Source organism: Clarias gariepinus, chromosome 14, assembly GCF_024256425.1.
Source record: "Clarias gariepinus isolate MV-2021 ecotype Netherlands chromosome 14, CGAR_prim_01v2, whole genome shotgun sequence".
NCBI lineage: Eukaryota > Metazoa > Chordata > Actinopteri > Siluriformes > Clariidae > Clarias > Clarias gariepinus.
This window is the reverse complement of record NC_071113.1, coordinates 29017349-29031330: the sequence shown is the minus strand read 5'-3', so window position 1 is coordinate 29031330 and position 13982 is coordinate 29017349. Positions and strand designations below refer to the sequence as shown.

Here is a 13982-nt window from a genome sequence, read left to right as displayed (position 1 = left end):
AATCAACCTCCAAAAGATTGGTTAAATTGTATAATCAGTAAAATAATCTGCTAGCTGTATTACAGCGTCGGACCAAAATGTTACCGAAAAAAAATAGTGCAATAAATAAGCTGTTTTTGAATAAATTTCGAATCATCCTTAGTTCAGTTATTTAATAGATGCATTTTCACAGTTAGTCCCAGACTCATTTGTCCTTTAACACATTGACTCTTACATGATATTTGTCCTGAATCATGCACACAGAATACTTTCCAACCTGTTTTTGTTTTAGCTGATTCATACAGGAAACGCTGAAATTAATACACCTGAAATATATAAAAGTACACACGGGTCACTCCATGAAAACAGCAGCTGTTTGCCATCCACCTTTCACTCGTCTTTTGTTCAGAGTATAAACTCAGTTCATTACTTCATATTGCACTTATGTTTTCATGAAAAACTAAAATTAAGTATTGAGCAAAAGTTTATGCACCCTATTATCTGTAGTGCACATTGTAGATGTTTATCATGTCTGCATTATGATGTACAAAATCATTTAATATTTCAAAACCTAACTCACAGATTAATGAATAAATAGCATTATAAAAGAAAATTTACATGCCTGTAAAGAAAACGACATATCTTACAACTGACAGAAAACAAATCCCTAATGTATGCTCCAGGGTTTTGCTAGAAAATAGGAAGGACTGAGTGTGACAAAGTTACCAGAAGAACTCTGGTATATTTTAAAGCACACTCAGTAAAACACACCAGCTGTTTTACTTATAACACTGCACACATCTGTGTTTAACATTACTGATTACTTTCATATCAACTTTTTTATTATTATTCCTTTATTTTACCAGAAAAAAAAAATCCCATTGAGTTCCAAATCTCTTCCACCAGGGCAATGAAATAAAAAAAAATGGCAGCACATTAAGTTTGACATTAAACACTTTTGAAAAGATACACAAAACCCAAAACACACACACATCCACTAAAACTATACAAAACATGTACATATTTCCTTCACATGAAACTCAGAGATTTCGAAGAATATTTAGAGAGAGAAGCACTTCTAATGTCAAAGTGTTCTGCATTTCATTCGATAGTATGTTAGTGGAAATAAATAATAATTTTAGTCCTCTTAATGGAAGTTTCCTTTATGTTTTTTTTTTGCTCAGTAAAACCCAACAGTTGGTTTATTTACAGTACTGAGCAAATGTCTTGGGAACATAAAAAAAAAAAACTTTTATAAAAAAAGTTTCATAAAAGAATCTTCCATGAGGAGGACTAAAGACTAATAATAAACAGTCAGTATTCAGTAATCAGTAGTGTTAAATACAGATGTGTGCAGTTTCTTTTAAGTAAAACAGCTGGTAGGTTTTACTGAGTGTGCTGGAGAATGAGTGTTGTCACACTCACTCTTGTCTATTTTCTAGCAAAACCCCGGAGCATACATTAGGGGGTTTTATGCAAATATTTCTGGAATGTTATCTTAATTCATTTTAAGGTGTTTGGAAATAGTAAATGGTTTTGTACATCATAATGCACACGATCAACATGTACTGTATAACAAAATTTGTACTAAAGATAATAAGACTTTTGCACAGGACTATAAATAAACCCAATATTGATCTTACCTTAACTTCTTAGTAATGTACTCAGTACTTAAAAAAAATCCTGTGTTCTAAAACCTTCTTTTTGACCATATTTTAAAAACACTGAAGAGACACAGAGAAAATCTGTAAATTTTTTACATAAGTTAACAGATTTAAATACTTAACCATATTGTTGATAATTTCCAAATTATCTTGCTGAGTGTTTTCCTGTTTTTATGGTACATTCATTCTTTTCGTGTCCTTGTGGCGCTTCATTACTCAGGCTTGTGTGAAGAGATTGTCTTCTCAGACATTGTTCCATCATATCTGATGGTAATGCTGGAGTACAGGTGGAAGCGCTTTTCCCAAGAAGAACAACAACAGAAAAAAATGATAAAATCTAGACTTTCACCTTCATGTCAAAGTTAAGCTAAGGTTTTCATGGAGTAGCCCGAACAATATAAAAACAGCTTTAAAACAAAAGCTTAGACAATAAAACTTAAATAAGCAGATATTCTTTCAAGTTCGCAAACCTGAGCAGATTCAATTTTCAGAAAGCATGACAATAAAAATGAGCTTTTAAGTTAAATACAGATACGTGTAACAGGAAGGATGGTTTCTCCTGTCTACTGGGCCTGTGCTGTTATTTCATTATAATTCTTTTTTATATATATATTATAAACTATTAAACATTTAAAAATATCATATTCTATTTTTTTTATGCTGGAGGTTGTTATTTTAGTAATAATTGCACATATAACTTCTCAGTGCATAGGATTTTGTGCATGAGCTTCATCATCCCTTTTAGTGTCATTACATCATAAAACATGAGAGCCAATCATGTTCCGATATGCAAATTACTTCCATGCACTGTTGTATAGCTGAATATGTGTGTGTGTTTTTTGTAAAGCATGTTCCTGTATTCTGTATTTCTTTTTTTCTACCCTGTTTTTCAGTTTCCTGTGAATAATTTAATATTCTTCTTCTTTCATCGATCCCATACCACCGAGAGGTTTAGTCCGTAAGGGTTGAATACAAAGTGGGATATGTCCGTCAGACGTCCTCACTCCTGTATCCTGCCGTAGCGCACGGAGAACGCTATAAGTCGCCTGTACAAGGCTGTGAGGAGGGCGATGGCGGCCAGGACGATCCCGCAGATCAGACTGAAGGCCCAGCGAGGACCCAGGATGGTGTACACGTGAGAGACGAACACGGGGCCCAGGGTCCGAGCACCGCTGCCTGAGGCCGTCAGCCAGCCCATGTACACACCCTGTGAAAATACACACACACACACACACACACACATACATACATACATACATATACACACAGTTACTGAAAGAGATAAAGGATTGCTTGGCTCTGAATCTACAGTATTACAAGGTTTACATATTTAGTTTGTTCCTTTACTTCATCATTATCATCATCAGACCTGTGGTTTGGGTCCCAGGATCTTGGAGTACAGTGTGTAGGACATGACGTTACAGGCGGGGTAGCCCACACCTATCAGGACATCGGATGTGAGGTATTGTGCCAGGTGGATGGCGGGGGTGAACTGGCACCAGGTCTGATCTGAAGGGCATCCGGTCGGCTCCACGGTGCTGTTAGAGACCGAGGAACGAACCAAAGCTGGCATGGTGTTGTTCTGGAGATCTGTGGAGCCCGGAAAAAGCAGGAATGTAATAAAGTAACCCAACGTAAACAGTTTAATAATGGCAATGTGATTTTTTTTGAGTAAATGGTGCAGCTCTTAGCCTTAATCTGAATACACAATAAACAACATCTCTAGGATTTTAATGACGTTAAAATTGTTTATCTCACTGTAACGTCACTCTACAAAGCAAATGCTAATATTACTATTAGAATTTTATTGTTATTTAGGTATTGATTTGATCAATTATTTTTTTTAATTAATATTGATGCGTTATTTAACCAAGAATATCCTCTTTAAGGTTAAAAATCTCTTTCTTTAAGAGTGTCCTGGCCAAGATGGGCGGCAACAAGGGTGCAGACAAACACAACTGTACAACACAAGCGATGTGGATAAAACCATAACATCCTCTCTTTAGTTAGAAACTAAACAACTAATCATAAATTGAATCAAAACCACATTAAAATACAGAAAATAAGAGACAGACAAAAAAGGAAAACTTTAAAAAAAAAACAAAAAAAAAAACACTAACAATGTAGTCTAGACTTTTTTTACTACAGTTAAAGAGAAAACATTCAAGTCATGATAAAATTGATAGACATGAACCAAATCATCATATCCATCTGTACTGTCTGAAATTAATCTTTGGCTAATTAAACTGATGACGGACAGGATTCCTCACCTGCCCACTGAATTTTTGGATATCGGTTTCCCCACGGGAGCAGGATAAAGAACCCGATAAAGATGATGATCAGACCGGCCAAGAGCACTGGACGATCACCAAACCTGTGGACAGGGGAAAGAAAAAAATGTAACAGTTCTTTTGTAACACACACAGAGTAGTATACAGGTCATCCCTGACTTATGAATGAGTTCTGTTACGTGAGCACGTTCATAAGTCCGATTTGTTCTTAAGTCATACACAAAGTGAGTCTTACACGCCTTTGACACAAATATACAATATAAACCAAACCAATCCACTCGACTAAATTTGTCCCCTTTCCCCACACTGAAGTAAAACCACGATCCGTTCATATCTGCGGAAATTCGTAAGTCAGGGACTACCTGTACTTAATCAATTGGACAAAATTACATTTAAATACAACACCTGTACATACCGCAAAGAGATCAGCTTCACTGCCAGGAACACTATGATGGACTCGAAGCCGATGGCTGCCAAAATGATCCCGTTGTACAGGACGGCGTCTTTCCTCGTCCATGCAAACATGTCCATCGATAAAGGGGTGGATATCCTGCAGAGAGAAAAAAATAAACATCCACATGAGTTACATAATTATATTAATAGTAGAGATGGGACTCACCAGGGACCTTCTGATACGAATTATCACGATTCAATCCGTATTGCGATTCTGTAAGTATCACGATTTTATAAATATCCTGATTCTATATTAAAATATTTTACGAATTTGTCACACACAATCAAATTTAGGAAATGATTTGCCTCTACCACAAGGGATGCTGCGCTGCCTGCCAACGTGTGATTTGTTTAGAGTGCACCACCTGCAGGAGTATAGCGGAACTGCAACATTTTACCTCAAATGTAATGTAAACGTGTGTAAATTAAATATTACTTTTCCCAATTAATTTCAGGGTCTGTGTGGCGATACATGAATCGACTCACGATGTGTAAAACCCACTCAAACAAAGAATCAGCAGTTGTATTTATTTATCTGTCTAGTTGTACTTATCAATCTTTCTTTTAATTCTCCTAGATTTTGGCATGTACATGAAAGAAGACACAAGAAAAAACACTTTTTGGGAGTGTAACGGTATGACATTTACACTCCTGTAAGTACGCCTTCCAGAAGTGTTTAAAATTAAAACTTTGCACAGTAATTAAAAGGACATTTAATGTTTTATTTTATCCTAGAGGGATTGGTCATGTCATAAAAATACTTAAATTTTAATAGATATTTGAATTATTCTTTAAACATACAATGATTACATTAATTGGAGTAAAATATAAACCAGTGTGTATAAGAACTTCACAAGAGGATCAGTATTTATCACGTGTGTATACATTACTGTACACAACCTTCACTGAGAAATCCTACGCACTGTTTATTTTTCATTTGCGTAAAGAAACGCCCCTAAATCACCATATATGGTAAACAGCTTTCCTTTAAAATGCCCAGACATTCATGATGTTTATTTGGTTTTTCTGATAAACAAATATAAATCACATATAAACAAAAATAAATAATATATTAAGAACCTTATTTTTTTTTTCTACCTGTTAAAATAAACAAAAAATTGTATCATGGAAAATCATTAGCTAATTGTGTTTTTTTAGCGTTCTTTGATTTGTTTTTATACATTATGTGTGTGAAAAAAATTCTAGTCTTTTTCTTTATGTATATTTAGATTTATTTTATTAGTGATATTATATCAAACACAAAAAGTCTAAATCTATGCAAATGAGGCTGTAATTAAACATTATTACTTAATTAATAAAAACTATAATGTTGGTTAATAAAGGCAGTGAACATCATCATCTCAAGGAAATGTTTTTACATTGAGCCACTGTGGGGTGGATGATTTTCCAGTAACAGAATGTCACTCTGTCTATATAGTGTTAGCTTGTGAACCCATGACAAATGTCTAAATGTATACAAATAATATGGATCGTGAAAACAAAACGGATTCAGTTATGAAGCACAATCGCTTTTGTGTGATAATTCATGTCTCATCACACTATTGATTTTTTAAAATTAATTTTTACTTCATACGTTTGCATTTCAGGAGGTAAAATGTTACAGTTCCTCTATAATCCTGCAGGTGGTGCACTCTAAACTATTCACACAGCGCAGCATCCTGTAGAAACGAATTATTTGCTTATTAAGTTTGTTTATAATTGCAGAAAAATCTGAAAAAAAAGCTTTAATATCGATTCGCGATATGTATAAAATCGTGATACCAAATCGCAATACACCACCTAAGTATGGTGATGATATCATATCGGGAGGCCCCTGAACTGTAAAGATCAAGCATTCAGATGAATATGATTTTATATAAAAAGAGCTTTATGTAAGTAGTTTATGTAAGTAACAAAAAGCATTTGCATGTGCAAAAGTGTTTTTCGACAACAACAGTTTTTAATATTTCATAAATTCTCCATAAGGTTTTTAAACTTGAGTAAGTCATAGCCAAATAAACATTTTCAAAATAAAATTGTCTAGAGTATGACCTTAAGTTTGGTCTCACTTGTTGTTTTATAAGTTTGTAATTTTACTGTAAAATGTTTGGAGGTTAGAAATGACAGAATTGTAAATCTGTAACACTTACGTTTCAAACACAGCGAAAATGAAGAGGATGATGAAGAAAAGGATGTTGGATGTAAGCACTGCGACCTGGTCAATATTTCCTTCCACTTCAGGAGGCTCGACTAGTTCCTGCTCTGTAAAGATAAAAACAATGCAAACTGGCAGTCACAAAAAAATAAAATAATTAAATAGCTTCTTAAATATCTTACCTAAAGTCACAGTCGAATATAAATACTCATAAATAATTACAGTAAAGTTTATTCCAGTGGGTAAGAAATTAATGAGAAACAAGCAAATGAAAGATGTTCTGTATGTAGGTGAAACGTCACTGATGAAACCAAGAGAAAACTATTTTAATGCTGTAAATTTGTCCAGGCTGCAGACCTCTAGTGTATTCATTTAAAAATAAGCGGCTTATTGTAGTCAGCTGTTTTATAAAACATATATACGAAATAAGCCATTCACATCCCACAGATCCGCTCTGTGTGTGTGTGTGTGTGTGTGTGTGTGTGTGTGTGTGTGTGTGTGTGTGTGTGTGTGTGTGTGCGCGCTGTAAATTAATCAGCTTCACTACCTTCTGAAGAGTAGTTAATCGCTCTGATCTGGTTGCCATAGTCGTCCACACAATGCTCCCTGGTAGGTAGGAACAAACAAACAAACATACTGTAAATAAATCAATAAAATAGTAAGGAATGAAAGAAAAAGAAAAGAAATATGGAATGAAAGAAGTAATGAAGTTATGAATAAAGAGATATGAAGAAAAGAAAGAAAGAAAAAGGAAAGAGATAAGAAAGAAAGAGGAAAGAAAGAGATATGAAAGAAAGATATGAAAGAAAGAAAGTTAGATATGAACGTAAGAAAGAAAGAAAGAGAGATAAGAAAGAAAGGAAGAACGAAAGAGATAAGTAAGAGAAAAAAGAAAGAAAAAAAGAAAGAAAGAAAGAGAGATAAGTAAGAAAAAAAAATCAAAGAAAAAAGAAAGAAAGGGAGATAAGTAGGAAAGAAAGATATCGAAGAAGGGGAGAAAGAAAGAAAGAAAGGAAGAAAAAAGAAAGAAAGAAAGGAAGTAAGAAAGAGAAAGGGAGATGATTAAGAAAAAAAATATCAAAGAAAGAAAGAGAGGGAGATATGAAAGAAAGTAAAAAAGAAAGAAAGAAAGAAAGATAGATAAGTAAGAAAGAAAGATATCAAAGAAGGAGAGAAAAAAGAAAGGGAGAAAAAAAGAAAGGGAGATGAAAGAAAGAAAAAGGAATAGAAGGAAAAAGTAGGTGAGATAAGAAAAAGAAGGAAGATAGAAAGATATCAAAGCGGGGAGAAAGAAAGAAAGAAAGAAAGAAAGAAAGGGAGATCTGTGTAGAAGCTGTAGTCTGTAGTCAGAGTGAATCCACAGCGTTACCTCAGGACGAACACCACCAGCAGGATGTTGACGATGCCGAAGAAGACCGCGAGCAGCGCCGGAGCCGTGTACATGTTAAACCTCAGGCGGATGACGTCCACGCTGAAGCCGATCTCACCGATAAACGACAGACCTGCCTGAAGAGCTGGAAATACACACCGTCTGTATGATTACACACATACTGCGTAGTGTCTCACATTCCGAAAAACAGCTCCATCCTCACACTGTAACTTACTGTAACATACTGTAGTGTACTGTTGTGTACTGTGGTGTACTGTAACATACTGTAGTGTAATGTACGGTAACATACTGTACTGTAACGTACTATAGTATACTGTAGTGAACTGTGATGTACTGTGATGTACCTGGGCCGAGGATGAATCCCAGAGCCTGGCAGGCGCTCATGTTGGCCATAGCGCTGGTTCTCTCCTTCAGCGAGGTGGCTCCTGCTACATACGACCTCACCACGGCAACATTACCTGCAGGACATTGTGTGGAGTTTTAATATCGAGCACACTGCATCAGCTCACTTCTTCACCTTCACCTCACCTGCTCCGAATCCGACGAACGCTCGAGCCAGGAGCATGTGGTACTTGTTGTGAGACGGGGGCAGGTAGACGTACGAGTAGTACACGTTCGCTGCGACGTTGATGACGATGGAACACACCAGAGGTTCTTTCCGAGGCCTGTAATTGGACCAAAGTCCAAACAGGGGCGATGCCACCATCTGGCCGAGGCTATACGCAGCCACGACCCAACCCAGGAAACTGGCGTCTGCGCTGTGGTCGATCTAAAATCATCAAATAATAATTAAACGTCAAACACAAACTGATGAATCAGAATTGTAATTTATTATTGCTAGAATTTAATCCTACAATGCTAGCAATAAAAAATTATGCTAGTGTTAATTAAGATTAATTTAATTATAAGACTAATAATAACAATTTGATCTGTAATTTTCACTTCATCCTTAGTTTTAAAAATATGCACGAATCCATCTTTCTTTAAAAAGAACGAATCCACCATCTCCGTGCAGCGTTGTTACCTTTTCCAGGTACGGCCAGATGGACGTGATGACGATCGTGAAACCTGGATAGAATGTTACACTCGTTACAAAACACTGCTAATATTTATTATTAATCACACAGTTTATACTGATCACAAGCGTAATGCCGTGAATTCTAAGCAAAATCTGCAAAACTAGCACGTTTGTTGTTTACACCCTAATTTTTACCAGGTTTAGCAAAAGTTTTATAAATGTTTACTTCTTTGCATGGCTGCATTATTTAAAATAAACAAATAGATAGATAGATTGAATGATTAATAAATTACAAACAATGAAGGAAAAAATTGATAGAGAAATAAATAAAGGCGGCACGGTGGTGTAGTGGTTAGCACGGGTTCGATTCCCGGCCAGGCTCGATTTCTGTCTCTCTGTGCATGGAGTTTGCATGTTCTTCCTGTGCTTGGTGGGTTTCCTCCGGGTACTCCGGTTTCCTCCCACAGTCCAAAGACATGTAGGTTAGGCTAATTAGTGTTCTCAAATTGCCCGTAGTGTGTGTGTGCGCCCTGCGATGTATTGGCGCCCTGTCCAGGGTGTACCCTGGCCCCAAGGCTCCTGGGATAAGCCCACCCCCACGACACTGAATACAGGATTAAGCGGTAATGACGATTAGTTAGTATAAATAAATAAATAAATAAATTATGACTAATACTTCAGTAAGTAAAAACATACTACAGTACATATAAAAAAAAAATAAACAAATCATAATAAATAGACACAAAACAAGCAAATAAATTATAATAAATAAAAAAACAAATAGATAAGTAAATAAATATTAAGTCAAAAAATTCTAATTAATAAAAATATAAACCTATTAGTAAGTTCATTAATCAATCAATTAATAAACAAGTAAATAAAGAAGGAAATAATAAAGTAACTAATAAACAAAAATATATTATAATAGACAAATATTAAATATAATAATATAAGTAAATTAATAAAACAAATAATAAATAAATAAATTATAATAAATAATAGACAAACAAATGGTACAGCAAATAATAAACCATTAACAGAATAATAAGTGAATAAATAACAGATATACAATTAAGCAAATTATAATAAATAAGCAACAAAAAAAACAATGTATATAAGTACATAAATACAGTATGTTCCCTCTTCTGCACTCATGAGCTCACAGATCCCTGTGATTGGCTAGCGTCTCAGTGATTGACAGGATAAGGACAGCCCCTCCCATCCAGACAGCATGAGAAATGTTTGCTCGCTGCTGTGGATTCCTCTGATTCCATCATGATCATGTCTTCTTGTTTTGGTTATATTTTATCCACTCTCCCTTGCAGAACGCTTTAATATCAGTAACATGTCTGAGAAATCAAACCTAAACTAATTCTATTTTAGGTTCTAGACTGGTTTAGGCCAGGCCTATTCAGTTTACAGCAACATAGGAGTTAATAAAAACATTAGTAAGACTTAGTCCTCACCCACGCTGCTGAGGAACATGGTGAAGTACATGACCCTAATCGACCTCCAGCGGCTCTTCTCAGCGTCCTGTATGCTGTTAGACGACATCACAGGAGCAGACATTATTATTATCATCATCATCAACATTCACAACATGTACAGCTTTATAAACAAATGTTAATTCAGCCAAGACTAAACACACACAGAATCGATTCAGATCTAATCCTGACTTCAGACATGTCAGTGTTTCCGCTCTAACATCTAAGTTGTGTCGTGTTCATCCACATAACGCACTCGGAGTGTAAAACACATCGTGAGGGAAACATCAAGCCAGAATCGGATTAACCCCTTAATAAGTAAAAAAGCCAGTAAAAAGCCAATTATTATTATTATTGTTATTATTATTATTATTGTTGTTGTTGTATGCATTTGTTTTTATTAGCATTGTTGTTTATGTTATTTTTAATAATTTTTATTACAAAAAAAATTATTGTCCTGTTACATAAAATTGATATGTAACTGAATCAAATATTTCCTCCTTTTCTATATATTATTACTGGAAACAACACGCCAGAATGTAAAACTGTAATTACAGCATGTTCATCTCTGAGCGTGGAACTTTTTAATTATTCTATGTGCAAACACTCACTATTCTGCTCTTACAGGAAAGATAAACCCTACTTTCCTAAGATCAATAAAGTGTGAAACACATCCACAGTCAACGCATCACATGACTTTTATCCATCTGACTTTCCACATGACTGCTGAGGGAGGGACTTCTCATGTCATGTCAAGTCATTGTAACTATTTACAGCTGGTTCGGTACATGGTGACCCTGAAACCACGCTTCTCTAGGACCAGGGTGCTGCTTAAACCAACAGGAGAGACTGCACAGAAAGAGAATCAACTACAACACAGAGCCAAATAGTGTGTGTGTGCAGATCGGTTTACTCTGTGTGTGTGTGTGTTGGTCTCTATGGTAATTAGAAATTAGTAATCACCATTCACCTCCAGATATATTATCACAATACCTCACGGCCAATTAAATTAAATGTAGTGATTAATATTTTATTAATATTGCAACTTGATATTACATTTTCCCCTGATTTTATTACAATTTTAAACATTTTTTTAAGTTTTATGAGTAATTAAATGTAGCTCATTCCTTATAACATTAGTTTTCCCACTTAAAAACCAAGTGCAGCATTTAAACAATACAAAATAACTTCAAATACAAGAGTTTAACAATTAACTGAGCAGCGTGTATCTCTGTCCTCCACCATAATTATTACTTCTAAACAAATAATTCACTCCTACCACACAGGAGGAAAATGCGTGAATAGTTCAGAGAGCGCCACCTGTAGGATTATAAACAAACAGCAATGGTTTCCGCCTCAAAACTCGCTTTTATTAAATTCTTGAATAAAAGAGGTTTAAGACTAATTTGCTCACAAATTTTAGAGAAAAAGGCAGATCAGAGGCTTTTAAGGCGCGTCATTGTTGATAAAGTAACGTCATAAAAATGTGTTTCTTTTGCATCACTCAGAAGCTTCTGCACTCGGTTCGTAAGTCCCCGACTAATACATGTCTTATACACCATGCAATATACAATGTACAATGTAAAGCATACCAATCCACTTGGCTAATTCTAAGCAGTGCATCCGCACTTTCCCCACACTGCCATTATGTGGTCAAAAGCAGTAAACCACATGTAAGCCTTTTTAAACTTGCCTACCAAGTACTGCATCTCACACATTCGAAATGTAACAATGTTTACTGCACGTTTGAAAATACGCCATTTTGTCTCGCTGTTTTCCACTGTACTGCAGTGTGAACTTGAGGATTTTCCCGAAATTCTGACTTAAAAAACGAGCAATGCATCAATGTATCACGCATGTGCTTCTTGTTTTGACACAGAGCGTCACGTGATCACAACTGAGCCAATGTTTTCTCTCTCTCTTGCGCTGTGGAAGTGGATAATCGTCTCCCCTGCTGGGTCTTAGTGCGCGTCTCTTACTGGTATAATCAACATCCGTGCACGCATTTTCTCCCTCAGCCTGTCGTTATGTGTGTGCACACGCATAATTTGACACCGTGCCGGTTCACACACTCTCTCTCGCCTTTAGTAAGAGAGAGAGAGAGAGCAACAGACAGGCGCTGTGTGAACCGGCACGGTGTCAAATTACGCGTGCACACACATAACAGGCCGGAACAAACAAACTAACACACACACACACACACAGAGCACCTGCGCGGATAAAGGGAATCTTATCTGTCGGGATTTATTTTTACTTTTTTTCATTAGAAGGTTATAATCCATTTTCTCCCTCAGCCTGTCCTTAAGTGTGTGCATGCGCGTAATTTGACACCGTGCCGGTTCACACACACACTCTCTCTCTCTCTCTCACTCGCCTTTAGTGTGTGTGTGCGCGTTTGTGAACCGGCATGGTGTCAAATTACGCGCGCACACACATAACGACAAACACACACACACACACACACACACACACACACACACACACACACACACACACACACAGTGCCTGCGCGCATAAACGGAAACACTTATCTGTCGGGATTAATTTTTACTTTTTTTTTTTTTTTTTAAACGTAAAGTGCAGGTTAATTTGTTTTATTTTTACTTTATATTTTGTATTAATTATTTTGATGTATTTATTTTTTGGGGCTGTGAAACGAATAATTGAATTTTCCACTATTTCTTATTGGAAAATTAAATTTGGTTTACGAATGTTTTGGACTCGGAACGAGTTATGCTCTTAATCCGAGGTTCCACTATAAATGGGGAAAAATGTTGTTTTGCCTTTTTTTTAACCGATTTTGGAGTCAGTGTGGAGAAACGTGGATCACCACACAAAAGAATCACCATTCCTATCTGAATCGGTTTTATACTGGAAAGGGATAAAAGTTTTGTTTAAATGGATAAAACCATGTGATCACTGGTGTAGGAGGAATAAAGCACTCAAGGACATGGTGTTAAAGGGCAATAATCCATGTTAAGCTTCATCACACCTGATTGTTTTCCTACCACAGCACAACACACTAGTGATTTAATCATTATTAATGGTATGCAGCAGAGTGTGTACAGTCTCATGCATCCTGTTTTTTCTTCTTCTCACTTTTGTAACAGTTTGATGGTCGACAGTCACTCATATGTACTTTAATAAACAAGTTAATCTCACTTCCTCTTACTAACTTACTGTAAACACAGACTGTGTATGTGTGTGTATGTGTGTGTGTGAACCCTGACTCGGAGGTGTGTACACTGGTCTCACTGGTCTCATTCACTCACCTGTCAGCGTCTCCCTTCAGCAGAGGACTCCTTTCTTCTGGTTCCAGCAGAGACATGTTCACTCCAAAGTCTTTCACCAACAAACTCACTCTGACTCTCTCGACTTAGCGAGCTAGCTCACCAAATCATCCTCACAGCTCATTTTCGATAAGACAAACGTCGTCAAACGGTGACACAACACCGCCATTTTAGCTGTCGCACGCGGACCCTGTTGTGTTTGTGTTATAAATTAACACCGAGCAGTCTGAAGTACAACACTCTTATTGATTTAAAGCA

At 36.1% G+C, this 13982-nt stretch overlaps 1 protein-coding gene across 1 annotated transcript; it reads right to left on the bottom strand.

Moving 5' to 3' along the window:
• Nucleotides 1-137: 137 nt before the first annotated feature.
• Nucleotides 138-13982, bottom strand: mfsd8 (major facilitator superfamily domain containing 8). The gene is made up of 12 exons (XM_053511691.1): nt 13707-13982; nt 10417-10490; nt 8957-9000; nt 8461-8701; nt 8277-8390; nt 7912-8056; nt 7090-7148; nt 6538-6649; nt 4350-4484; nt 3914-4017; nt 3013-3233; nt 138-2850 (listed from the first exon to the last, which is right to left on the bottom strand). The coding sequence occupies exons 1-12, from the start codon at nt 13760-13762 to the stop codon at nt 2644-2646; spliced, it is 1512 nt and encodes a 503-aa protein (XP_053367666.1). The 5' UTR covers nt 13763-13982; the 3' UTR covers nt 138-2643.